The sequence below is a fragment of the Fringilla coelebs genome, assembly GCF_963513975.1.
Source record: "Fringilla coelebs genome assembly, chromosome: 8".
Classification (NCBI taxonomy): Eukaryota; Metazoa; Chordata; class Aves; order Passeriformes; family Fringillidae; genus Fringilla; species Fringilla coelebs.
In genome coordinates, this window is record NC_140066.1 from 27,961,787 (window position 1) to 27,987,213 (window position 25,427).

General features: G+C 38.9%; 1 protein-coding gene across 8 annotated transcripts in view; it reads right to left on the minus strand.

The window, feature by feature from the left end:
- Positions 1 to 6,214: 6,214 nt before the first annotated feature.
- Positions 6,215 to 25,427, minus strand: part of GPAM (glycerol-3-phosphate acyltransferase, mitochondrial) — a 30,320-nt gene continuing 11,107 nt past the window's right edge. For 7 of the 8 annotated variants that reach the window (XM_084210026.1, XM_084210028.1, XM_084210032.1 and 4 more), the window contains 16 exons: positions 24,631 to 24,780; positions 23,896 to 23,992; positions 22,784 to 22,920; positions 21,395 to 21,494; positions 20,422 to 20,634; positions 19,930 to 20,043; positions 17,926 to 18,011; positions 16,999 to 17,114; positions 16,173 to 16,243; positions 14,785 to 15,049; positions 14,139 to 14,281; positions 12,724 to 12,801; positions 11,813 to 11,953; positions 10,890 to 11,079; positions 10,728 to 10,786; positions 6,215 to 9,541 (listed from right to left, as the gene is read on the minus strand). In XM_084210026.1, the coding sequence (XP_084066152.1) occupies positions 9,425 to 9,541; positions 10,728 to 10,786; positions 10,890 to 11,079; positions 11,813 to 11,953; positions 12,724 to 12,801; positions 14,139 to 14,281; positions 14,785 to 15,049; positions 16,173 to 16,243; positions 16,999 to 17,114; positions 17,926 to 18,011; positions 19,930 to 20,043; positions 20,422 to 20,634; positions 21,395 to 21,494; positions 22,784 to 22,920; positions 23,896 to 23,992; positions 24,631 to 24,780 (2,077 nt within the window). In that variant the 3' untranslated portion in view covers positions 6,215 to 9,424. The remainder of the gene's footprint in view (positions 9,542 to 10,727; positions 10,787 to 10,889; positions 11,080 to 11,812; positions 11,954 to 12,723; positions 12,802 to 14,138; positions 14,282 to 14,784; positions 15,050 to 16,172; positions 16,244 to 16,998; positions 17,115 to 17,925; positions 18,012 to 19,929; positions 20,044 to 20,421; positions 20,635 to 21,394; positions 21,495 to 22,783; positions 22,921 to 23,895; positions 23,993 to 24,630; positions 24,781 to 25,427) is intronic. The other variant, XM_084210029.1, reaches the window with a different exon arrangement.

Below are 25,427 nucleotides of genomic sequence, written 5' to 3' on the forward strand. Positions count from 1 at the left end.
ATGCTGACAGAGACCAGAGGTGCTTTGCAGGGAGCTGAGCTGGGACTTTGATGTGCCTGAAAAATAATCCATAAAAGGGATGGAGGGGGTGAAGGTGCAGAATTTCATTCAGCTGTGCCCCCAGCGAAGCCTCAAGCCAGCTGCCAGGAACAGGGGACACAGCCCTGGGGAGGAGCTGAGGAGGGAGAGGGAAGGGGAGAGAGCAGGATTTGTTGGGATCAACAGTCTTGTCAAGACATGCACCTAAGTGACATCTCCTGAGATGCACAAAGCCACCTGGACACTGGGACAGTGGTGCTCAGCACAGCCTCAGCCATCTCCCTGTCCAGCCCCACATCTGTGAGCTGTGCAGCACTGTCCCCCCTGCCTAAAGGATTTCTTAAACTCACTGGGCTCCTCTGTTTTTATTGGGGGTAGGTTCAAATCTGCTTTGCACTAGAGGGGCCATCAGGAGGTTTTTTTAAGTAAAAAACCTCTGTGTGCTGATGAATTAGCATGCTCACTGGTGTTCTAATGATTTCTTTCTGGGATACTTGAGATCAAGAAGGTTATCTTCACAAGGGAAAGCCTGCAGAATACTTTAAAATTAAATTAGTGCTTGTAAGGCTTTGCAGAATAATTATGAAGATGATGTGATACTGCGATAACACCTCGTACCCATACTCAGACAGAGTCTTGGAGCTGCCCTGCAGCATCAGAGGAAGGTTTATATCTAAAAGGGGATAAGCTGAGCTGGCAGCCCTGCCAGTCCCTCTCCTCTCCCCGTGCCTTGCAGAAGATTCAGTTCTCTGCCTCCCACAGCTGTTAGGAGCTTTGGTTTACACAATGTAAGGGGAGGGGGTCTGATGCAGACCTTCAACCCAGAACTCTGGTCTTGCATTTGGGATGGTTCCAAACCTGAGCCATGCTCAGGTCTGGTCTTGGAGTGATAGTTTCATTCCTTTAAAACGCCTGTCTGCACCAGAGAGTGCAGGAAGATGAGTGAAGAGCTTCTCTCCTAATGCACATTTGCACTTGAAGACAAGTAAACTCCACATGGTCTTTCAAGGTGGTGTTTGTGCCAGGTGTCAAACACAGCCCGACTGCTGAGACCATAAAAATCAATCCCAGCAACAGATAAAACCAGCTCCAAATGAAATGTTTCCTATGTCCGGCAAATACTGCAGCTGGCTGCCAAGGAAATGATGTTTTGGGGACTGTAGTTTGGGAATGGTGGTGCCCGGTCCCTCCGAGGGAGCTGCAGCTGTAGATGAAGCTCCACCACCATCTGCTGGACACACTGGGGATGGAGCTGGGCTCATCCGTGTTTTGCTATGAGCAAAACGACAGCACTTCTCTAAAGAAAAAAAGTTTAAAATGCAAATCCCGTTTTACAGCCATCGGGAATTTTTTTCTACTCATAGACATAAGTTGCAACCACGAATCTGCTTTGGGAAGCCTGGTTTTATTTCCTTTTATGGTAGCTGTGGTAGATCTGAGACAAAATTTGTAAAGATACAGCCTGAATGTTAAAGCAGGCAAACAGTGGGTAAAGAGTGGTTTTAGGCAATTTAAGGAGAACCCCCTTATGTTGTTTACACAGCAGTGAGCAGCCAGACTCTGGGTTAACCCCTTGTGTGAGAATGAGCTGGGAGAAAGAAATCTGTGTTCCAGGGAGGACTGAGGACATTCCTGTAGTCACACAGGAGCAACAGAGAGAACTGAAGAAAGAGAGACTGTATTGAAGAAGAAAATCAGCCTGAGCCAGTTGGACCAGGAGTCTCACTGTGTCACTGTTACCTCCAGGAGGTCCTGCCCACCCAAAATTTCCTGCACAATCCCACCTTCCAGCTTAGCTGAATCTGCAGCCCAGCTCGACACATCAGGCAACTGCAGCAGCAACATCTCAGGCCTGCTGCATCATTTAGATCTGATTCTTTAATAGATGAAGAATTGGGGTTTTAATTAGAGATAAGGGAGCTCTGGACTGCTGTGCTCAGACTGATCTTTTAGTTGAAAGTGATAGAATAGGTGCTCCAATTTCTTATCTAGCATTTTCCTTTGAATTATTAATAACCAATTTGTACTTAATTTACTTAGTTCAGAAAATTAACTACATGTGTCACTGATTCCAACATTTTTCATTTTTACTGCCATCTGCATCGACAAAAGGATAACTTCATATAAACCAGCTAAAAGACAAACAGACACACACAACCTCCTGCCCTGGTTTGCTCTCCCAGCTCTCAGGAGTATACCCAGAAATACCAGCTTCTAATATTTTCATGCTTCTTTGCTTTAGACCTCTGTAAACTACAACTTGGGTTAATGATTACAGCTGGTAAAGGGATGGAATTCTCCTAATATGTGAACTAGTTTTCCTAGACTCTTGGACAAGAAGAAACATTACGGGGTAAAAGGAACAGAATCTGCAGGTTTGAGGAAAGAAAGGAGGAGTTTTAAAGCCCAGTACCAAAATTAACTCACATTACATCTAATGACTACAAAAATGGAAACACAAAACATGTTTAAACTTCCTCATCTCCTAGAAAAGGGAACATTCATTTAATTACGCACAATGATTTATTTTGGGGGATTAAAAAACATTTTCCGAGGATACACTAAGGAAACTGGAGGCTATAAATGGCCAGCCAGCGAGGCAAAGTGAGAGATTTGCAGGCAAAGGTGGTGAACTATGGTAATTTAGTTTAATGAAGGGGAAATCTAAACACAGAAAAAGGCTTTTACTCCCTTCTGACAGGTAGTAGTTTAATTGGCCTTCTCCATCCTGCAGAGACAAGAGGAAGTCTGATTTTAAAGGAGCTGAACAGCATGGTTAAAATTAGACTTCAGCTAAATTAAGAAAAACCTGTACATTAACACAGCTGTAAGGTGAGCCCCTGAAATCATCCACAGATATACAAAATGTTTAACTGGGAACAAAACCTCAGCCCTTCTTCAGCATCATCTGAAGAGGGACACCAAATCATAGGTGTGACACTGGCTTTACAGACATGCCACAGTGAGCAGCCAACAAACCATCCCAGGTACCAACTACACAGCACAGGGCTCTCTGAAAGAGGCTGCTTGAGTACTTTTGGGGGGATCCTGGAAACTCTTCCAGTGAAAATGCATTAAAAGAGTGCCACTGTCAGGTCTGTGGCATTTATAAATGTTGTTTTCTTTGGGTAGATACAATCACTAGAGCCTGAACTCCTGAGATAATGCAATAGTCAGGCCAGCAGTAAACCAAAGCTCAGGAAATATCACTTGCCTTTCAGTATTTCCAAAGCAGTGCCAGAGTTAAACTGTAAACTGTTAACAGATTACAGGGTTAATTTGTAATTTATTATTGTTATCTGCCAGGAACACTCTGGAAAAAGAAAATGCCAGGGGCAGGATTCCTCACCCCTTTTCCAGTCACCAGGGATTTTACTACTGGCTGAGGCAGGAGACTCCTACACCTCTGTCTATGAAAAGGCTCACACAACACAGTAAGACAATGTGATGTCTGATTCCTTCCCCAGTCCTTTCCTGCTCCCTGCTGGCTCTCCATCTGTGTTTTGACCAGCAGAAACATTAAGAAAACATTTTTACAGAACAATCATGATAAAGCCCTCATATATCTTACTCCTCAATGACTACAGGGATGAGAAGTATAATTCATACTACAGCTGCTCCTGATCTCGAACACAAAGAATCAACCAGACCACCAGCCAAAGCAGCCAGACCAAACTGGTTCTGTACAAACCCATTTCTGCTTTGCCCAGGAAGGATGCCCAGACCAGGAAGGCAGAGCTTCACCTGTCTGTTCTGCTCAACACCACACAGCAAGGTCCAGCCAACAGGGACAGGGACCCAGAGCTTCCCAGGAAAAGGAAACATCAGCCCTCCTAGGCCATCTATCTCAGCACTTTGCTCACAGTAAAAAATTTTTACATTATCTACCCTGGTTCTTTTCAGTGCAACTGAAGACTAATTCACTACTTTTATCCAATCTGGGTATTCCATGTCCAGGGTATAATCCAGATTCTTTTCTCCTCCATACAGGGGGCTGAAGGGAAAATCTTCCTTTTCCTCTTCCATCTTGCCTGCAGCATCCTTCAAGCAGAACATGGTATCCCAGCTGAGACCTTATGGCCAAGTTTTGCCCTGTGTTTGTCATTCATGTGCAGGAGTAAGGGTATCATTACATGACACTTCCCTTTCCATGGCAGCAGGACCCTTCTAAGTCACCTTCTGCTTGTGGTCTGCCAGTAAATTGGAGTTTTCTCCAAAGAATTGCTACCCAGCTGGGTTATTTCCTCTCCTGTGCCTGCACATCAGCTGGTCCTCTCTCAGATGTAATGCACTGTACTTCCCTGGCTGGAAGGGCTTTCTTCTTTTTTTGCCTTCAGATCTTTCCAAAACATATCATTACCCCTGGGATCATGATGCCTCCACTGGACTACCTGGCTCTCTCAGATCTTATTGCCTACAAATGTAAAGAGCAAATTCTCTTCCATTCCCAAGGTCATTAATGAAGATACTGAACAGAAAAGACTCAGAACAGATCTAAAATCGTGTCCACTCCTAATAGTAATCCTTCAACTCCAAAATTCTCTCAATTCTGGCTGTGACTTGTGTTTCAAGGAGAGGAAAAAATCTACTTCATACCTGTACATATGTAGTTCCTCAAACTGCTTCCTAATTAAAATAGAAAATAGCATCAGAAGTGATGTGTCTAAGGCCATGAATGGGTTCAGTGAATATTTGAGCCTAATTTGCATCATCCGATCTCCATATCTGGGTTTTCTCCCATCTCAGGGACTGTCACTCTAGAAAACATTTGAGACCAAGACATTGCAAATACTATCAGCTTAACAAGCAACACAATTACTGTGCTGGAGAACAACCTTTTAATTCAAATTACTCACAGCAATTATGCTACGTGTCTTTTACTGTAATTTTGCACTGCATAATTACATGCACATAGATTTCTATAACTAATGGTTATTCAGCAATTAATTAAATAGCTTATGTTTCTCTAACTGCCAATGCTTTATGACAGATGAAAGCTGAAAATCTTTTTGGGGTTTATGGTCTCTCAGGCCTGAACTCTGGCACAACACACAGTGATGAACATTTCCTACATGTTTCTTTCGAAAAGACATAAAGTCCCTTATTCTAAAGATAGCATCAACTATGATAATACCTTTTGGATAATTACATTAACAGGCTGGCCAACTTACAGGAGAATAAATAAGGACAATAATTCTTGCCCAGCAGTGCAAAACACAAGGAACATCTATAAATAAAGACTGAAAAGAAAATGGTTCAAGCAGCAACTCAGATCAATGTGGATCTTACCTTGAAAACACAGGGCTACTCAAAACACGATGTACCATAAGAGAACAAGGCAGAGAGCTCAAAGCAATGATCCTTCTAAATAAGCCTGACAAGCTTTTATTATAGAAAAACTGAATTAAGCAAAGACTAGAGATAAGTGCTTTATCTGGCATTTGGGATTTCAAAAGACTGAGAAATAGGAAGACATTTACAGAAATAACATATAAGGTCATCACCAACAAGAATTGGGTTTAATTCAAGATACTGACAATAATTGAATTCTAGTTTCCTGCTTCAGCCTTGAGTTGTCAATTAATTGAGCCTTGCTTGCATGTGAACATTGCTAGAGGCCTGTTACAGAATCAGCTGATTAGAACTTTCCTTTCCTGAAGAGTGAAGCAGCATCCCTCCTTCTCAATTTAGGTAATGATCATCTATGCAGGTTTTATTATATTAAAGCCCCATTCCAATTAATTCATATTTGCCAGATGCTGTCACAATTGCTGACAGGTGTTTATTGATATCACCCTAAGAAGGGAAGTCTGCAGCATCAGAGCCATCCCAGGCTCCTGAATGACACACAAACACCCCCGTGAGGAGAAAGGAACTGCAAAGGAACTCCACGCTCAATAACCTTGTGGGGATGGGGGGACAGAGAGGCAAAATGGCACCTCCAACTTTGCACCAAAACAGTGGCTCAGGAGTTGGGATGTCACTTCAACCTGCTTTTTAAGTGTCTCTGCACCAGCTCATACACTGGCAGAGACATAACTACAATGAGGTATGTTAATGGTTTAATTTCAGAAACTACCTGCAGCGTAACAAAGTTCTTAAATTAATTATCTCAGAGAGTTATTTAAAAAAAAACCACAACAACAAAAAAAAATCAAAAGGACACTAGAAGAGCTTGTTAAATGTCATATTAGCAAACAGTTTAATTTATTAAAATGACTCCAGTACACCTCTGTGCTTCTACAACAAACACGCATTACACATAACAGGTAAAACACGGTAATAACATTCTCCAGTCAGCAGTTCCCGGCTCATCAGCACAGAAACACAAAAACAACGGTATCTTACATCACCTCCCAGCTCAACCTCCTTCCACATGCTGCTTGGGGCACTTCTCTGAGGAGCAGGCAGGCAGCTGAATGCAAGTGTGTGTCTATGCTTCCTGATCAGAGGTGGTGAGTGCAGCCCTGTGCTGCCCAGAGCACAGAGCCAATGCCCTGCCCAGACTACAGGCAGTGAACTCATGGAACACAGGGAGTGCAATCCCACATTTCCATCTCTAAAAATGGGACATCTACAGGATGGGCATGGAGAGGTTAAATTTCTCACAGCATGAAAAGACACTGGCCCAAAAAGGTTTGCACACCTGAGTATTATGCTCATAAGAATTACGAGACTCATGTAAGTCTTTATAAAGTCTTAAAATACAGTTGTGGTAATTCAGGGCCAGTCCTTTCTCTTTCACTGGTTAACTGGACCGAAATCAACTTGACCTGGAATTTCAACAGCAAAGCAAACATGAAAAGTTAATAAAATCAGAAGACACTGAAGGTGTAAATACAGTGCAAGTGTTGGTTTTAGTCTTTTTGACTGTTACAGCCTGATAGTTTTACATTCTGTGCTTTAATTTCAGGAAAAAGCATAGATGTTGTGTGTCAGAACATACATACTAGCATATATACATGTATACATCATACACACTTGCTGCAGAATGCAAGGGCTTCCAGTGGCATATGATTCGTAGTACCAATCTATCACATGCAGGTTTGTTTCTTCATACAAAACCAAAACAGTTTTAGAGGTGGCCCTCCCACTGCATATATAAGTATCCATTAATGTGTATTCACATGCATTATTACCCACTCATTGATTTATGTTAACCAGATTTATTTAATTTTTTTAATGTAAGCTATAAATTATTTTAGTTGCAACACCTAGCCAGAACACTCCAGTGACCACAGTACTCCTGGGTTTTATGGTAACTAATACCTCCGTTGGCAAAACATTCTTAATAAAATGACTCAAGTTTTGTTTGCTTCATATTGCTTCATTTTTAAAAAAAATTTTTATGTACAAACATTGCTGTTAGTACACTTCAGATCTGCTGAAGTGCAGTAAACTATGAGAGCTCGTTATTCAGAAGCACCTAGACTTTTTTTGATATTAAATGGAAGCCATCAGCAACAAACATTGCATGGAGAATTCATCAGGTGGATGAACAGTGCACATCAGTGACTATGAGATGAAACTGTTTTCTAAACAGCTGGTAGCCTTCACAAAACAAATTATGAGTGATGTAGTCAGTCCTGCTGAGACAGCAGAAGGACATAAGAACACAAGCGACTCAAGGGTCAGTGTTTATCCATATTAATGTAGCTTTGGTTCAGAAATTCTTTAAGTGTTGTAGAGCACCTGGTTTAGTGACAAAACACATGCATCTCACAGTGCTAACAGTATAATGCTAATAAACTATAAATTGCAGCTTTCAAATATTAATAGCATTTAATAAAAAAATTTACAGAAATATTCTTGTTGACAAATGTGCAGTACAAACGCAAGCTCCTTGGCCACAAACTCTAATTGTGTGCATCAGTTTTGTGCTGGCATAACAGTGCAAATGCTGGGATTCAAGTATGATTTTCCATGTTTATGTTAAGCAACAGAGATTACATGATGAAGTTTGGGGGATTTTCTGCTCACAAGGCCAGGTTGTGAGAATCAAGCAAAGCAATGCAGCAAAGGAAATGTTTAATTTCCCTCATCTAAAAGGCATAAAGGAGGGAAAACACATTTCACAAGCAAGCCAGCTTCACATACCACCAAGTTATTGCTTCAGCTAAATCTGCTGTACTAAAATACAGGACTACAGGTTGCAATCTAATCTGCCCTCACATGAAGAGAAGAGGAAATCTACAGTGCAAGTTCTCCATGAAAAAGGATCAAATTGCAACACTAGAGTCCTGTTTCATAGGACAGAATTTATTCATCATTCAGTTTTGCCTGTGAATTAATTTTATTTGTAAGTCAGTTAGATCACAGTCTAAAGTACATTGTTTATATTTCTGTGTTTCTAGAGGTACTACTTCATACCAATTTAGGTCTGCTCAACAACAGAATATAGTATGAACACTTGTTTCCAAAGAATTGACTAAATTATTGCTGAAATTTTTAGGGTCAAATTAAAACTTATTTCACCAAATCAAGACTTTACTCCACTTAAAAAAATCTGACATCCTATTAATTAAAAAAACCAAACCAAAACAAACAAAATTAAAAAAAAAACCCCTGAACTTATTAGGTTATTTTTTCAATTAAATAATAATCTAAGATTTTACAAGATATTCACATTCAGGCAACTGTCTCCTGACTCATCTGGCTGAATGACAGATGCCATAATAAAAGCATGAACACTACTCTCACATTCTTCCTGACAGCAGTGATTAGTGCAGTTTACCAGTGCACTACACAGTTTTAATAGTGCAAGGTGTGCCTGCTGACATTTCTCACAATCATCTGCTACATGATCATTATTCTCAGATGTCTGTACCTGTAATTTTCATTAGAATGTTGGCATTTATGTTAACACTTATGAAAAACTATGGCTTTATCCATGAAGTATATAGCTTGCCTAAGCAAAATTTTTAAGCCATTTTTTAAAACAATAAAACTGAATTCAAATGAAAGTTACTTGGTTAAGCCATAAGCTGTGTTGCCACTAAACTCAAGATCTCAGGGTTAGCTACAGAACACCAATAAGTGTACTTGTGCATCTGTTACAGTCTTAGAAAGTTTATTTAAAATGTAACACTGATAAAACTTTTTTTTTTACATCTAAGTCTAATAATTTATCTTATTTTTTGCAACATGTTAAATTGCTTGTACCGAAAGTGTCATCTGAGTATCGCTGTATTACAACAGGACTGGGACTGTAAGAAATCCATAAATGCACACGTAAGAAGGCACTTATCTTCCAGTAGTTCAAGTCAGAGAAGGCCTTACCCAGACAGTGGCACCTTACACTTTGAAGGATTAGCAAATGTCCCCAGGCTTTGCCACAGTCTCAAAACCTGTCCTCGTGTCTCTGGACAAAGGTGCTGTGTGTGGTCTATAACACCATGAAGCTCATGACGAATTCCAGCAGTTTCTGCCTGTTGCTCTGAGGTAGGAACGTAGTGCCAAGTTCCAAAATGGTGTCTTTCCTTTGCTGAGTCTGCTTGAAAACCTGAAGCACAGCATGAACACATGTAAGCATCACCATGTTAGAGCAATCTTCTTTCTTCTGAGATTAAAATGTTATGGTCTATACTAAGATTTCCCTCGTTTACAAGACTTCCTTCTTTTCATTTCTTGAAGGTTTAGATGGCAATGCCTCTAGGTATTATTACAATTCACTCAAGGCTGAAGCCCTTCAGGGGTTATGGAAGGAAAGAAATTGAGAAATAAGTACAGTGCATGATAAACAGCCAAATCTTAACAGTGAGGGACAAAACAACCAATCAAAGGCATCCAACTGAAAGTGTAGGCATTGTAAAAACAAGAATTCAGATGCTATGCTATAAAAGATGCTCAGCAAACATTATCTAGTTCCACTTTTTATTTAGTTTATCCTGCTGTTGGAAAATGATGGATTCAGTATGTGCTTTCCTCACAGCTGTTCAGTCTACAGAAAGATAGTTTTACTTGGCCAACTATTGTTGGATTATTCAATACATTAGAACTTAAAGGCAAAAACTTCAAAACCCACACCCAGCAACATTGACATAATTGACATAAATGTCAATAATTTCCAAATTATAATGCTGTATCTTATGTGGCATCCAGGAATCCATAACAGTCTGATGAAAGAATAACACTTCACTTGCAAAATCTAAATGGGTGATGTATGATTTGAAATACTAGTGGTAAAGCACAATACTGAATATTTCTCTTAAAGAAGACCTGTATCCTCATGGTGAACACTGAAGGTGTATAAGGATGGTTCTTCTGGAGCATCAATCACTGCTAAGCCAAAATTCAATAACTAATGTTTTTTTTAAAGATTTAAGTAGACTTCAAAATTAAATTTAGCTGTTACTGAGCACAGAACATGCTCTCAGCCTTACAATATTGTTCAATAGGGACACAGAGTAGAACAGAGGAACTTCATTTGCTGAGAATAAAAATGTCTAGTCACCCATCCATCCAGACAGGCCTTCCCAGGGGCAAGAAGTGCCCTGTTCTGCAGCTTGTGGTCTCTTTTACAGCCCTCAGCCTAAAGGAAACCAAAATGCTCCAAAACCACAATACATTTCCACAGATACAATCACTGATTTTAAAATGACATTGAACAGAGTCCTTGAAATGTCCAAACTGTGCTCATTATTGAAATGAAACTTAACAGTCCCCAGCTCTGAGCACCAAACACTTACTCCAATTTCCTTGAAGACTTTCACTGCATTTTTCACATGACTGTAGGTAGCACTCTCAGCTGCAAGAGAGAAAACCCAGAGATAAACAAACTGAAATTCAATTTGGGCTACCTTGTGGTAGAAAGAACAGAATAAATCAAACCCAAAACCAGTTTAACATACCATAAACAGCAACATTCCTCTCTGTCCTGCTTATTAAGTGCCTGTGTAGCTTCTGAATATATTCAGACTCTAAAACAGGACCACTAAAATTGTGCACAAAGATGACAGCAGAGCTGTATGCCTCCAGTAATGGTCCCAGTAACCTCTGCAGGAAAGTGATGTACTGCTGGTGCTCCTGAGACTGGCTCACCTAAGAAAAGGCAACAAAAGGTTCAGTGACAAAGTGGAAACCAGAAATGACCTGCGAGGCATAACATGTCCAAACAACAACCAAAATAAAAACAAAAGCACAAAAACATATACAAAAAGAAGTGTGGGGGCACAGCACAAAATGGGAGCATAGGAAAAAAAGAGGTTTATCACGAGGGACAAAACAGGCACTTAATATCACAGATCAACACTATTTTTCCCTCCTCCAGGGTATTACTATTTTCCCAAGATAAAATTAAAGACATCATGCTGTTCTGCAGCCAGCAGAAGGGCTGCCCTACATTCCCAGAGACAGACAGGAGTTTTCACGTGTTAACAAGATATCCTAAAGAGCGCTTGTGTCAGCTCTGAGAAAACTAGTAATGTATCTAAAATCAATGTAAGCAATCTATGAAGTGAAACACAGGCTGAAAATAAACACCAGTTGGATGTGCCCCTTTTAGACTGCATGTAAAGAATAAATCCAGGGTACTTAAGTCTTTATCAGTTTTCAGGACTCTAACCCATTGCTCCTCCACCCCCCTGTAAAGATTGTTTATGTTTCTTCAGCTATTTTCCTCATGTGAAGGAGACAAATGGACTGTACAAAAATACTAACATTGCAAACCAACAAAAACTCAACCCCCCAAAAAAAATTATCAGTACTTGTCCTGAATAAGCAAAGTAATTTATATCTCTCACAAGAGGGTTTAACATTATAAGGAAAATATTACCTTCAGGTAGCAATCTCTCTGCTCCTCTCCAAAATCACTGTCTTCATCTTCCTCATCACTTCTCCAAGATAATGGCTCAGGGAGTTTTTTATTCCACTGCTGTTCTGTAAGACTGGGGCTAACATCCTCCTGATCATCCTGCTTAAATTTCAAAAACAAGGTGGTAAATAAATAAAACTCCAAATCCAGGCAAGCGATAGGTTTATTTTATAATCTCATCTGACTCAATGCATTTATTAATCAGCATTTAATGGATGCAGGTGAGACTCAATTACAGGCAGCATTGAGAAAAGGAGAGAGAAGAGACATTTGGTGGAAAAGACTGGGTTTTTTTCTTGCTTCCTCCTGGGTGCCAAGGTTTGTTTACTGTGCACAAAAAGAAGTTTATGAAGCAAAGATATGCTGAATCAGCTGCCTCCACTCCTAAGGTTTTCTTTGCACTGTGCACTTCTGGCAAACTGCACCATACAGTGCCCCCCCTACAACCCCAAAACTGCAAGCTGAGGACTTTTACAGTAAATCTGAGATCAATGCAAAGGAATTAAAGAATGACAAAACGTCTGGACTCCTGACTCCTTAGAGTGGAAAGTAAAAAAATCCATGTAGCTATGCTACATTTGAAAGGGCTCCAATAATAAAATAAATCCCAAGTTTGAAGACAGTACAAAAATAGGTGTCTTCCTTAGTAGCCTTACTGGTAAAATGAAATTACACACAGAGTCATGAAGCATCACAGGCTGACTGTATCCAACTGTCTGACACTTAGGAACAGAGGAGAGAAGCAGTCTCAGTCTTGGGCACACTGTACAAGCTTTCAGTAACAACATATACTTAGAACAAGTCTCACAACTAAGGAGCATAAACCATCTATGGTACAGTACACCACTCCTACAGTATCTCTGCCACTTTACCTCAGCCACCAGGAGAATGCCATACTGGATCAGCCTTTCCACTGACTCATGGCAAACTTGATAGATCACCTGGCAAGGCTGCACAACATAAAAGGAATGCAGTGAGAAAGTCACATCCATTACACCCATTACAGCAACATCATTCCCTGTTCAGTATGAATGTTTTAGATATAGCAGTATTATTTTTTTTATGCAAGCTGTTAAACTTTTATCAGCATAATCCCACCGCACCACTCTTGTGTTTATCCTGGCAGACATTAAAAAAAATTATAGTGAAATAGGATATTTAAAACATGTCCAAGATTTTTCCAAAATGCATTAGCACTGGTAGAAAGCCACATTAAATATTCTCTTTTTAATAGCCTCTAACCAAATTTTAGTTTGTTAACAGTTCTGGAATAAAATCATCATAAAATTAAAATTATTGAAACTCATAAGAGTAATCTATTTGGAATTTAAAGGAAACTACATTTCCAAGAAATTCTCTTATGTGTTTTGAAATGGAATAAAAAAATCCAGTTCTTTTACATTATTCATAATAATTTAGGAAATATTTTCTTGGTTAAAAAAAAAAATAATCAATTATTAACTCTGAAAGCAGAAGGATAATACTACAAAGAACTCCAGTATATGAGCTAACATTACTACCCAGGCAAAAATACTAAATTTGGCTTATGCTTCTGTAAAAATGCACAAGTCAAATATAAGTACAAATGTAAGAACTAATTGAAGAATCTCTAGAATTTTAAGTAACTTCTACACATAAGAAAAAATAACATCTAGCACTTAAAATTGGAAGTATGCAGTGTCTGAAAAGTGAGATAACATCAACTCTTGTCAGTGTTTTGTAACAACAAAAGCTGAAGTCAGGCCATGTTTAAAATTTCCACTAAGTACCAGGTGCGGCACAACATGAGAACTGCAGTCCTGTACAAATAAGGGATATCTTTAGAATATGGAGCCTTACTTCCCAACACAATTTCAACTGTGCAAACTCATAGAGGCTGGGTACTCAAAAAGACTTTTGTTTCTTTAGGTAAATAAATAAATGAATAAATGAATCATTTGGGGAGAATGCAAATACGGCTGTGATTATCTAATCACAGGATTGACACAAAATATGCTAGAGGAGCTGCTCTCTCAGCTTCCCACACCTTGAGGTGGGCTTTTTAATGCTGCCTTTCTCAGGAAAGGCCTAAAGCACAGCAGAAATGTCCCAGGCCCATCCCAGCATCACCCACTTCAGCACTGGCAGGAGCAGCAGGTGGCACTCAGAGTGTGGCAGCCACTGGGACTCAACACCATCACACTGCACTGACGGTGAACAGACCAGAGCTGTGACACTCGTAGAAAGCATCCTGTCATTTTTAAGTAACAAGCAGAACAAAAACTGGACAAATAATGCAATTACTTACCAAAGACACAGTGAATTCATTGGAAAGCAAGTAGCACAAGCTGGCAGCTTTTCTGACCAGGTGCTCCTGACTGATTAAACTGGGAGAAGCACCACTGGTACCATTTCTGTACCTCCTGCTCTGAATCGCGTGAAGACTGCAGGCTGGAGCAGAAACAAACACAGGCAAAGTTTAATTTTCCAGAGAGCTTTATGGCAAAGGAAACATCAAACTTCTGTTTTGTCCACTTCTGGGGCTAAAAGGAGTCAAGTATTACACATGCTATTCAAGAATAAAGACAGACTTAACCACTATGTTTTGTCCAGTAATGTCAGATCAAAACAAAATCTCATAAAAATACCGGTCACCAAAACACAGGTTTTGCCACGTTGGCTCAGAACTCTGATAGTGCCTTGCCTATGGCAGTGACCAATACACAAATACTTCCAAGAAAGATAAAGGATGAGGGGAAAAAAGAATGGAAACCTTCCTCAAACAAAATACAAGTTTGCTTTAAAACTGTTTGTTAAGGTAAACATGAGTTGAAACAGGAAACTAAAAAATATATGACAGTAAATAACACGAGAAACTGATGGGCATTTTTGTGCAGATACTTTGACTTCAAGGATTACAAGAAAGTCTTTCCTTGATAAATCCCAAAACATACCAATGACAGCCTCCTTAATGAATACATGAAGTATTCCATTGCTGTAGAAGTTGAGCTCAAAGACAGCAGGTATTGTGATGCTGGGAGTGATGAAGAACTCATTGTTTCTGCTTGTGTTTGTGATATTTACACAGTTCCCCAACAAGTGGATGGCATGCATGACAACATCATCTGAGTTCCCTGAAAATCCCAAGTCAAAGTCACGGGCAAGAACCTCCTCCTTCATGGAGAAGAAATCTTCTACCAGTCTGGAAAGATCAGTTCCCTACAAATAAACACAGAATCAGAGTTAAATAAATTTTCTGCACAGGAATCTATCAGTAAACCACATAATCAGCTATACATCAAACACAATACACTAACTGCCAATAATTCAAAGCACAACACTTGTATCAGAAAAACTGATTTTCACTGAGGTTTTGATGAAGTAGGTCCACATGGTTTGAATTACATGCAATTATATTTTACAGCCATGGAACTATTTGGGAATGAAAGGTTTTTCTTTGCTTCTTGGTTTATTTCACAACCTGCAGAGACCTGAATACCTCAAGATACCTCAAGACCATGTCAGAAGTATTATATTTTCATTACCTATGCTATAAAGTGAATGATCAATTAGCTGGGAATATTGCACTTAACAGAATGGAACAACTGATGTGGAACATGAGGAAGAGCCTTTCCTCAGGCACCTCTTTTTCTTGCTTTCTCCCCAGATGGAGTCAGATCATGTTGTAAAATGCTTCTCTGATTCCACTATTTTAGGAAATTGGAAAGACTGGACTGATGAGAATGGTAACACTTCCTCCACAAGCAGGATTATACAAGTGACCAATATTTTTCCATTTGTTCTCAATTTATATACAATAAAATCTTCGGATTTGAAGGACTTTTAGAAAAAATTAAAAAAAAAAAACTTGTAGGAGGAAAAAAAATTCTACCAACTTTCATGCAAAAGACCTCAGGTAAACATTAATATCATTCTGCCATTGTGATAGATTATTTTAGTACTGAGGAACAGCAAAATCAATTTGGAAATTAATGGAACAGTTTCTAGAGCATTCAGTAGGGAATGCGTTTTGAGAGCTAAACAACAACCCTAATACAATAAATGAAAGCCATGGAATCTTTAAAAAAAGCATAACATTTTAAATTAAAAAGATCTATTTCCACATGAGGACTTATTATCATCCCATCAATAATGGCTTGTTTTCAAGCATCCACTGCTAACTAAGATATCAGCACTCAGACTACCTGAAATCCACTTTAATTTAAATGCATCTTTCTTTTTAATCAGTATCATGCAATAGTAAAATCCATACTTTTTTTTTTTAAACAAGCTAACAAGGACAAAGCAATGTTTGGCTACTTAAGCAAGACAGAAGCCTTACCTGCCTGTGTCTGTACAGCAACAAACAGGCAACAATGTGGGTAGACATCACAGCACAGGACTTGTCAGCAGCTAGAGGTGAACAAGATAAACTTGCTGAGCATCTGGGATATTCCAAACACCATTACAAATTAAACAGTACCCACTATTTAAAAGATAGTCACATTAAGGAAGGCACAGAACTGTACCCACTGAATGAACTACAAAGTGTATTATGTGTGTCTAGAAACAATATTAAAGTAATCAAAGTAACTTGGACTAAGAAGGCCAAATAAAGCCTAAATATTTACTAAGGTAAGTACTGCTTCCTGTGTATCTCTGGTACCACAAGCCACAGACCTACTGACTGAAGCATAACCTATAAAACCTGGCAACACTGGCCCATGCAGCTAGATGAATTCATGTATGATCTTAAATAATGACATTAAGACACTCCAATAGCTCCTCACATGAAGGCAGAAGCAATGAGTGCATCAATATGACAATCAAGCACTTCAAAGTACAGAAAGTTTAGTACTAGTCCAACAAACAGAATAAAAATTTCTACTTGATCAGAAAAAGAGTTTATTGAAGTTCGAAGACAATGGAGGGAGACAAAGGATGAAGAATTGTCAAGATTATGTAAGTCATGAAATGATCCTCTGGATGGAGACAAAGGAAGTGTGACATTACCACACAGAAAATTCATGCTGTCAGCAAAACCTAACAGCAACCTGCTCCAGTGGAAGGTGTCACTGCCCATGGCAGGGGGGTTGAAATGAGATGATCTTTAAGGTCCCTTCCTATCCTCATCACCCTATGATTCTGTGATCCTCTTCAACACTTACTGAACAGAATGTGCTCAGCCAAGTTGGCTATCAGCTCTCTTCTGAAGGGTTCGCTGGTGATATCCCTGGAGTTGGGCAGCGAGGCTTCTGCACCTTCATCCACAGCATCATTAGGTCTGAATGCAGAATAAAAATTACCATGATGACATCAAGATTCTGATCAAAATGTGAAATAATATAAACTACAGCACAAAATACCACTACAGCCTGGTAAGGGCAGAAAACATTATCAGCAAAAAGCTCTAACAACTTTTCCATTAGACTGCACAACAATCCACGATAAGACTACCAGAAGAAAAAATGCAAGCTTTTTCTATGGCTACTCATGACCTTGCTGTAACACCAGTTGCTCTTTTTCCTTCAACAGATATGGACAATAGTAGAAAAATCAAATTTGCCTGAAAGACAGAGCCCAGTTTCTCTACAAAATAGAAATGGTCTTTTGTATGGACTTACAACTTTCTAAAGGTACAGGACTTTGCCCCTACCAGGACCACACTGGTTTGTATAACCCCTGAAAAAACAGCTAAAATGTCTATTTATGTAACAAATGCAGAACTAACCCTTGAGCAGTGCTGCAGTTCTGACAGTCACCTCCTTGAAAACAAGGACTACTTACTCACAGGTCCTATTTGCTTTGGAATTATTCCAAAAACCTTGTGAAATGTTTGTGAAGCTTAAAAACAAATCCTGTTCTTTTCCCTAAACATGCCATTTTCCCCCACAGAGCTCATTGGGAAGAATGTAACTCATTATAATAAATTGCAGTTAGAATTGCCTAAGTTTTGCACTTTTCTATAAACAATTAGATTATCTGTGGGGAGCTCAAGCACTGCTTGGAATGTAATACAGAATACTAAAAAGATAAAAGAACTAACAAATCCCAACCTGTCCACCCTTTCAACAACAACCAAAAAATATCTCTACCTTGATGGAAGTATAGCTGGTAACAAAGCTTGTTCCAAAGAAAAAGGAGCAGGCACAGGTTTTTGGCTTTGGCTGTTTACATATTCCTGTTAAAAAAAGGCTCATTATTTTTTGTACTTTTTCCACCTTATTCTTGCATTCAACTGATAATGCTATTACAGGAAAAAGGCAATTATTCAAAAATGCAACTGAATAAAAGCAGTTCACACTAAAAAAGCAGTAATAAGGTCAGAGATATTAAAAGTTTTCAACAGCTTATTCACTTTTAACTTTATTTTATACAAAAAGTAGGCTTCCCACAGCAAGGAATCTGTATTTCATAAAAAAACTTGCAATGAAAACAACATATAACCTCTGTCAGCACCTTGCTGTGAACAACCCCTTTGAGATGAGTTCCATGATTAAAATAATGGGAACTGCCTCATTAACATGAATGAGAGCAAAACCTAGCACCCATTCAGAACCAGCATGGAGACTGTAATTATTGCTTACTCCTGCCTTCCTCAAATGCCATAAGAGAGAACTTCTAAGGGGAAACACTGCTGTACAAAACTCCAGTTGCAAGACACAAACTAAAGCCTCCAGGAAGCAGGCAGGGCACTGCATGATCGGAATTCCTGAATCCCAAATTTCTCAAAAGCTAAACTCCTCTACTTATAGGCTAAAATTTACACTATTCGGTTTTCAGGACACTGTGTTCCCTCAGTTTCTGTAAAGAATGGGAAACTAAAGAGCCACTTAACCTGCTGGTCAGGAAAACAGTTCCCTCCCAGGAAAGCTGCTTAAAAAACTTCCACAGCCTCTTTCATACTCTCTTCTGCTTCCAAGCCTGTGCTCATAGAACTGCAGATGCCCAAAATTAACCCCCAAAGCTCATCTGCTTTAGAAAAACCTGCAGTGACACAAGTACACTACTGCAAATGTGAGCTAAGGCACACTTTAAGGATTTTTGTCATTTGTCACCATTCTAGAGCACAATAAGGAACACAGGTACAAATGAGACCTGACAGGCTGCTAGGAAGGTACAGAGTGATTAGCATTTCACTAGATTAAGAGGGCAGATAACCCTCTTTTCCTTACACTGATCCAAGAAGAGTTGTTAACTCCCTACCAAGAATAGCCCAAGCCTTCTCTTTTGGAAGTGAATTAGTACCTTTCCGTACTACACTAATTATAATGCAGTGCAGCTGGTCACAATAATTTCATGCTGTGGTAACTGAACCCTCCAAAGCTCTCCAACCCTACTGCTTTTTCTGAGAGAAGTAGGGCAGAAAGAAGAACACCTAATTAATTTGAATAATGTTCTAGTAAGTTGCTGTTACAGCGCTTAATCTTATTAAAGTCACACTAAAAATAAGGTATACTGTGGCAGAATACAGATTAGTGAATTGTAGATTAGTACAGCAGATACTGCAAAGAGATCTGAGAAAATTAGAGTACAGGCAGATACAGGCACACTATCCCATTCCCTGAGAAACTAAGTAACAGTTGTGAACTAATAATGAATGATGACTTTCAAAGAATATACAGATTTTCACGATATATTACCTATGACACTGTTATAGCTACTAATTTGCTCAGCAATTTTAAAAATCCAGTGAGATAAATGCCCATCCTCAACCATTGCAGATGTCATTAAATTAAACTGGGAAACAATATTCAGCTTCCTTCCACTCCAAATGTCTCTACAATGTAAAGAATTACTAGAGAGGATAAGGATCATTTTACACATTGCTTGTTAAACAAAGAACCCCACCAGTAAGAATAATTAGACTGTTTCAAAACTAATATATCAACTCTGAGACTATTTCAGCTTAATACAGATGTGTCCAAAGACTCAAACAGTCATCAAAAACAGGGATACTTTTGTTCTGCCAGAATGGACTGCAGCAGATAATGCTAGTGATGATAACCCACAATGAGAAAACCCAAATAAATGTGTCCCACTATTGAAACACCAAAAATGTCAAACCTTCAAAAAGACCTTCAAGATGTCAGACTTACTCTTAAGGAAAACGGTTGTGCAAAATCTACTCTGACACACCCATAATTCTTCCGCAGCATTCTGAAGACTCCTCTAGCTATACTCCAAAGACTTTCATTCTTCTTAGGCTTGCCCTAGAAAACATAGGTGGTTGTTTTGCTTCTCTTCCACTTTGCAATTAAAAGGTTATGTTTAAAATTAAAATGCATGCAACAGCAGACAAAGCAAGCCCAAAGCTTTTGACACACCTTATAACTTCAAGTACATCTAGAGAACTATTTTTTTCTTTAGATATCCCCTTGAACATACTACTTATCATGTCATGAATCTGCATTTAGAAGTGTGTCACCCGTGCCTGAGCATTCCCTGTCAGAGACATTTTGTAATTCATGGCTCAACATGAACCCTGAGTCCATGAACAGAGGACTAGCACAACCTTTAACTATGTAACACATTTTCTGCACATAAGCAGAAAATCCCCTAGGCAAAGCAAGTTGTTGGATTGCTCTTACCAGCTGCTCACTGTTATAGTGACCTTCAATTATGCGATCATAGGAGATTCCCACAGGTATAATTAGGACATCAGGAGTAGCATTTGAGAAGAGAGCATCCACCACCACCGACAGAAGACCCGCTCTGGCTCCAGATGTTTTCCCACTTCGAGACCGTGTGCCTTCCAAGAATATTTCTAGAAACTGCTGCTGTCTCAACAGTTCTTCTATGTGCTGAATACAAAAAGATTGAAAACAGAAAAAATAAGTATCTAATGATACTGGCATACATACATATAATAACCTACAATTATATTTCAGGTATATTGTTGGGAACCATTTCCTTTTAAAAGCAATGGAAAATCATGACTAGGCATGAGTACTTGTGGGAAAAAAGCCCAGTAATTAATTAATGCCTGACACAAGCCCAAACCTATGTGCAACTGAATTTGCATGAATATACAAGCAGCATAATGACATTTGTTCAAAAAGCATCTAGCAATGGTTGATGCAGTTGATTCACATTCATCTTTCCTTCTGGTTCCCCAGCACATCCCATCTTCCAAGATGCAAATACAGCTACTACACTGAATGGCACAAAGGATTACATCAGCCCATAATGAACAGAGACTTCCCTTGTGTTAAGTGAATCAGTGTAAAGATGCTTCACAACAAAAGGCATCAGAGAAACAAGTATAAGTTAACTCAGAGAGCATTAATTCCGCATTCTTTAATAAGGATTATGCAAGGTGGATATCTGCTCATCCTCAAAAGAGCTGAGCATGCAGTTTTCTTTATTCAAATAAATTCCATATCAATTCAAATAAATTCAATATAAATTCAAACCTTCATACAAAAATAAATCCCCTTTTGCAGCATAAAACTTAAGACAAATTCAAACCAATAAATACATCTTCAGAGTGATGGAACTCACTTTTCCCACTTGCCACACAAGTGAAATGCTACCACAGAAAGAAAGACAAGAAATACACACCACATAGAGCAAAGCTCTGTACAGGAAATCCTTACGACCGTCAGGGTTCTGATCCAACTTCCGACGAATGAAAAATCCTCCCAGCTTGCGGATCAATGTGCTGCACACCAAAGAAGGATTACACTCATTGATTTCAGCTTACAGGAAACTACTACATCTCCAACAAATAATTTCTGGCACACAACAGGGATTCAAGTTACTGAAATTCTTAAAGACTAAACTGTATTACACTACTGGCACATGATTGGACTACACAAATATTTCTCTATTTCACTTATGCTTCTTTGCACTGTCTGGCTCCACTTCAGTGCCTTGACAGGTCACTGACCGGGAGGCTCTTGCACACTGAGATGCTGGTGACCCATGTAAGAGTTCACCTGAGCTGGCCCCAGTCCATGCTGTGCTGCACAGACTGCATGCCCGTGGTGTGACGCACACTCCCCTCAGCTGCAGAATCAGCTCAGCCAGCTGATTTTAACAGAGCAATCTGCAGGCAGCTCCCACTTGGCACCAGCAATTACACCACCTGCATGGTCCTGCATTTATCTCATAGTGTAGCAAGAAGTTCTCATGAGGATATCCCTCCTGCTTGACAGAAGCAATGATGAATAGGGCTGTTTTCTTGAAATAAAATCCTTTACTGGCTCAAAACACCAAACAGGAGTACACCTTTCTGCAGACACAATGCTATGTGTGGATGATGGGCCTGCTGAATGCTGCAGAACTCAGGGTGCCCAGTGCCTAAAGGAATGTTAGATTATCTGTGCTAAACTTTCTTTATTCTGTTGGCACTAAGAACTAGCATTTTAATTGCTAATTTATATGAATGTCTTTTTCACTGGGATTATTACAGACCAGCACCTACTGGTGTAAAACACCCTTGAAGTCAAGGCATTCCCCTTCTTTCCTCATCATTTCCTATTATATCCAGTCATCCTTTAGATATCAAATACGCCCAAATTCTGTCTCAGTGGCAAAATATTACCTAAAATATCTCAGGTTCTTCAGCCACCAGAAATATAATTTAAACATAGACTCAAGTGGAATACTTTTCCACAAGGTATTATTCACCCATTACTGTTGCTGTTCGTTAGCCAGCTCACTAAACTGCATGAAGAGCTGTCCATTCACAACTCTTTCTCCCATATCATCTTTCCTTAGTTATCAAACCACTCTGAGACTCCAAAAAAGGAATATCCTTTCTCCTTACCCTACTAAGGTTGTAACAGAGCTTCTCAGAAGGATGTTGTGATGCTCCCTCTCTGAACATGTCATAGGAACCAAAGAAGTTCTACATGATGGCCCAATAACAGTTACACTTAAGACATTTTGTGCAATAGATCAGATCCCACCTCCTCAGTCTTTTTTCAAATAAGGAGAGGTTGTTACCTGAAGATGGGGATGTTGAGATTATTCCCTGCAGCTATGTAGGGTGCTTTGATGTTATGGCAGAAAAGAATGAATGTGAGCAGCAGATAGTCAATGTGGGATTTGTGAACAGGCAGAAAGATAAGAGGCAAATTCATCTATGGTGGGGAGAGAAGGAAAAAAGAAACAAGTCAGTTGGTAAGAAACATGTAATAAACTGATGGTATTTCCCAGTTACCATAATTGAGTTTGTATACTTCTGGTTTTCCTTCAGTTGGGACAATGAGAACATTTTTGTCAACTTGCCTTTAGTATTAGTTTTCATGGACTGTAGTTTTCAATTGTATGATTACATTACCAATGTAATCATTGTTAATATAATGGACACAAATACTCCCAGTTTCTTCAGACTCACAGCCCTGAGGCACTAATCAAACAATTAAAGTGATGTGGAAAATCCTCACTGTCACCAAAGTACTGGTATTTCCATTAGACACTAGCAAGGATTTATGAATAGTGAGTTTCCTAAACACAATATTAAAAAAAAACCCAGAAAAGAACAGGAACTTTTTTATTTGTTTCATTTATCTAATCAATATTGCTAAGGTAAATCCTGCAAGACAAGTTAATTCATTTGAGTATAAAGAAAATGGTAACATTCAGGAGGTCGTTTGACCAATTTCAATAAATACTGAAAAGCTGGAAACAGATTGCTAGTAAGAAATGTGAAAAGTTTTTTCTTAAAAGTTTTTATTCCAAATCAAAGTGAAAGTGAAAAATCCTGACTAGATCTACTAATTTATTGCTGGCTGCATCAGCTCAAAAAGCGGAAATGATGTTGGATGCAAGGTCATCTGAGATAATCATTCAGCCTAATAGTTAAAATTTGATCCTGAATCAAAGGTAAACCCAGAGTTCACATAGTATTTTAGGTTACACAACTCTAGGAGCATATATTCAATTAAGAACACTATTTCACAGCGTTTTTATGGTATTTCAGATACAATACAGTTCTACCTACAATTGCATTTCATACTGACTTAGCAGAACTCTCACAAAAAGAGAAGTGCTGCAAATATTATTAGAAACTACTTCAGAAATCTACCTTACTGGATTTTCCCACCCTCCCTTACCTCTGTTGCTGCTTTGACCATTTCTATTTGACCTCTGTGGATCTGGATATTCCAGAAGAAGCTGTTAAACAACTTCAATAACACCCAGCCAGTCAACCTAAGGGAAAACAAACACAACTCAAAAAGCTTCATTTATTTCTCTGTTTTATACTGCTTCTGTATGACTAAAGGCAAAGCCAGTTAATCTGATAACTTATATTCAGACGAAATTACTATAAAATCCAATTGCTAAACAAGGTTTTGCCTATGGTTAGTAGCCACATTTCAGCCTCTTGCAGTTATGACACAAATCTTGTATCAACCTCAGCGAAGGCTGTGAACTAGGAACACGACAGAGACAAAATCATCCTTAGTAGTAGATGTAGACACCACAGGAGAAGATTTTATCTAAAAAAAGACTCTCCCTGAGATATTTTTATCTACAAATTATAAGACTGAATAGGCTAATGGAAAAATTATCTTTTGGTCTATGATGCTGCAGATAGCATTTCTGGCCCATATGAGCCTGAAACAACAAATGATGCCAATACTGGTCCAAGCATTAGCACCAAAACTAGTTTTGTGAGAAAAGAAAAGTTTGTATTTAATCTTATCATAAAATATATTCCTTGTAAAGGCAGAGGACATCTGCTGCATCTGAAAATGAAGAACAACTACTATTTTTGTTGGCATTATGCAGAAAGAACTTGTCCATTCCTCCACTCACTGACAATATTGATGAGACATTTTTCTTACCTGATTAAAGCAGGGGATACATTTGCTACCATCTCCTGGAGAATTTTCCTAGCTTTTTTCTTCACTTTGTTGATAGCTTTAGGATCGGTCTGAACAAAACTGCCAGGAGTACTTGACTCAGAAGCTTCATCTACAATGGCCTTCTGGACTCTAACATTAAAAAGTGGAGTTTATGAGACAGCCTCACAACAGAAGAGTCCAAAACACAGACAATAACAGCTAGGAATGAGCTACATATTACTACAGGAGTAACTTGCAAACATAAAAAGCATCCACACTAAACTATTGTGTACTCCAAATGCAATAAACTTGACTCAGTTTTGTAAGCTCTAACTTAAGAGGCAGGTGATGATTGAATGGGCCCAAAGGTGACTACATGAAACAGTACATACACAACTCACAGGTACTAATATTAAAATATTAAGTGACTGCCAATTTTCTGAAATGGTTAATGAAATTAAAAATTCAGAGGGAACAGGTGCAGTCTCATTTTTATTAATGCTTTCTTTTTCCTGCCACAGCAATTTCACATACCTCATTAGACAGATTTATGCAGTTGCTATTTTGAACTTCTAGATTATTTTTGCCCTTGAATTCTCAGTTTTACCAAGTCTAACAAAATTTTATAAGGGCTATTTTCCCCCTTTAATACACACCCATGAGACAGTAAGTGGCTTTAACACACCCTGACTGTAGCACAACACAGTCTGCTTTACTTTTCAAAAGCAACACTATCATCTTCAGATGTCACTCAAGCTTTAAAAATTCAGGAGAATTAGGAATGTTAATGTAGGCAG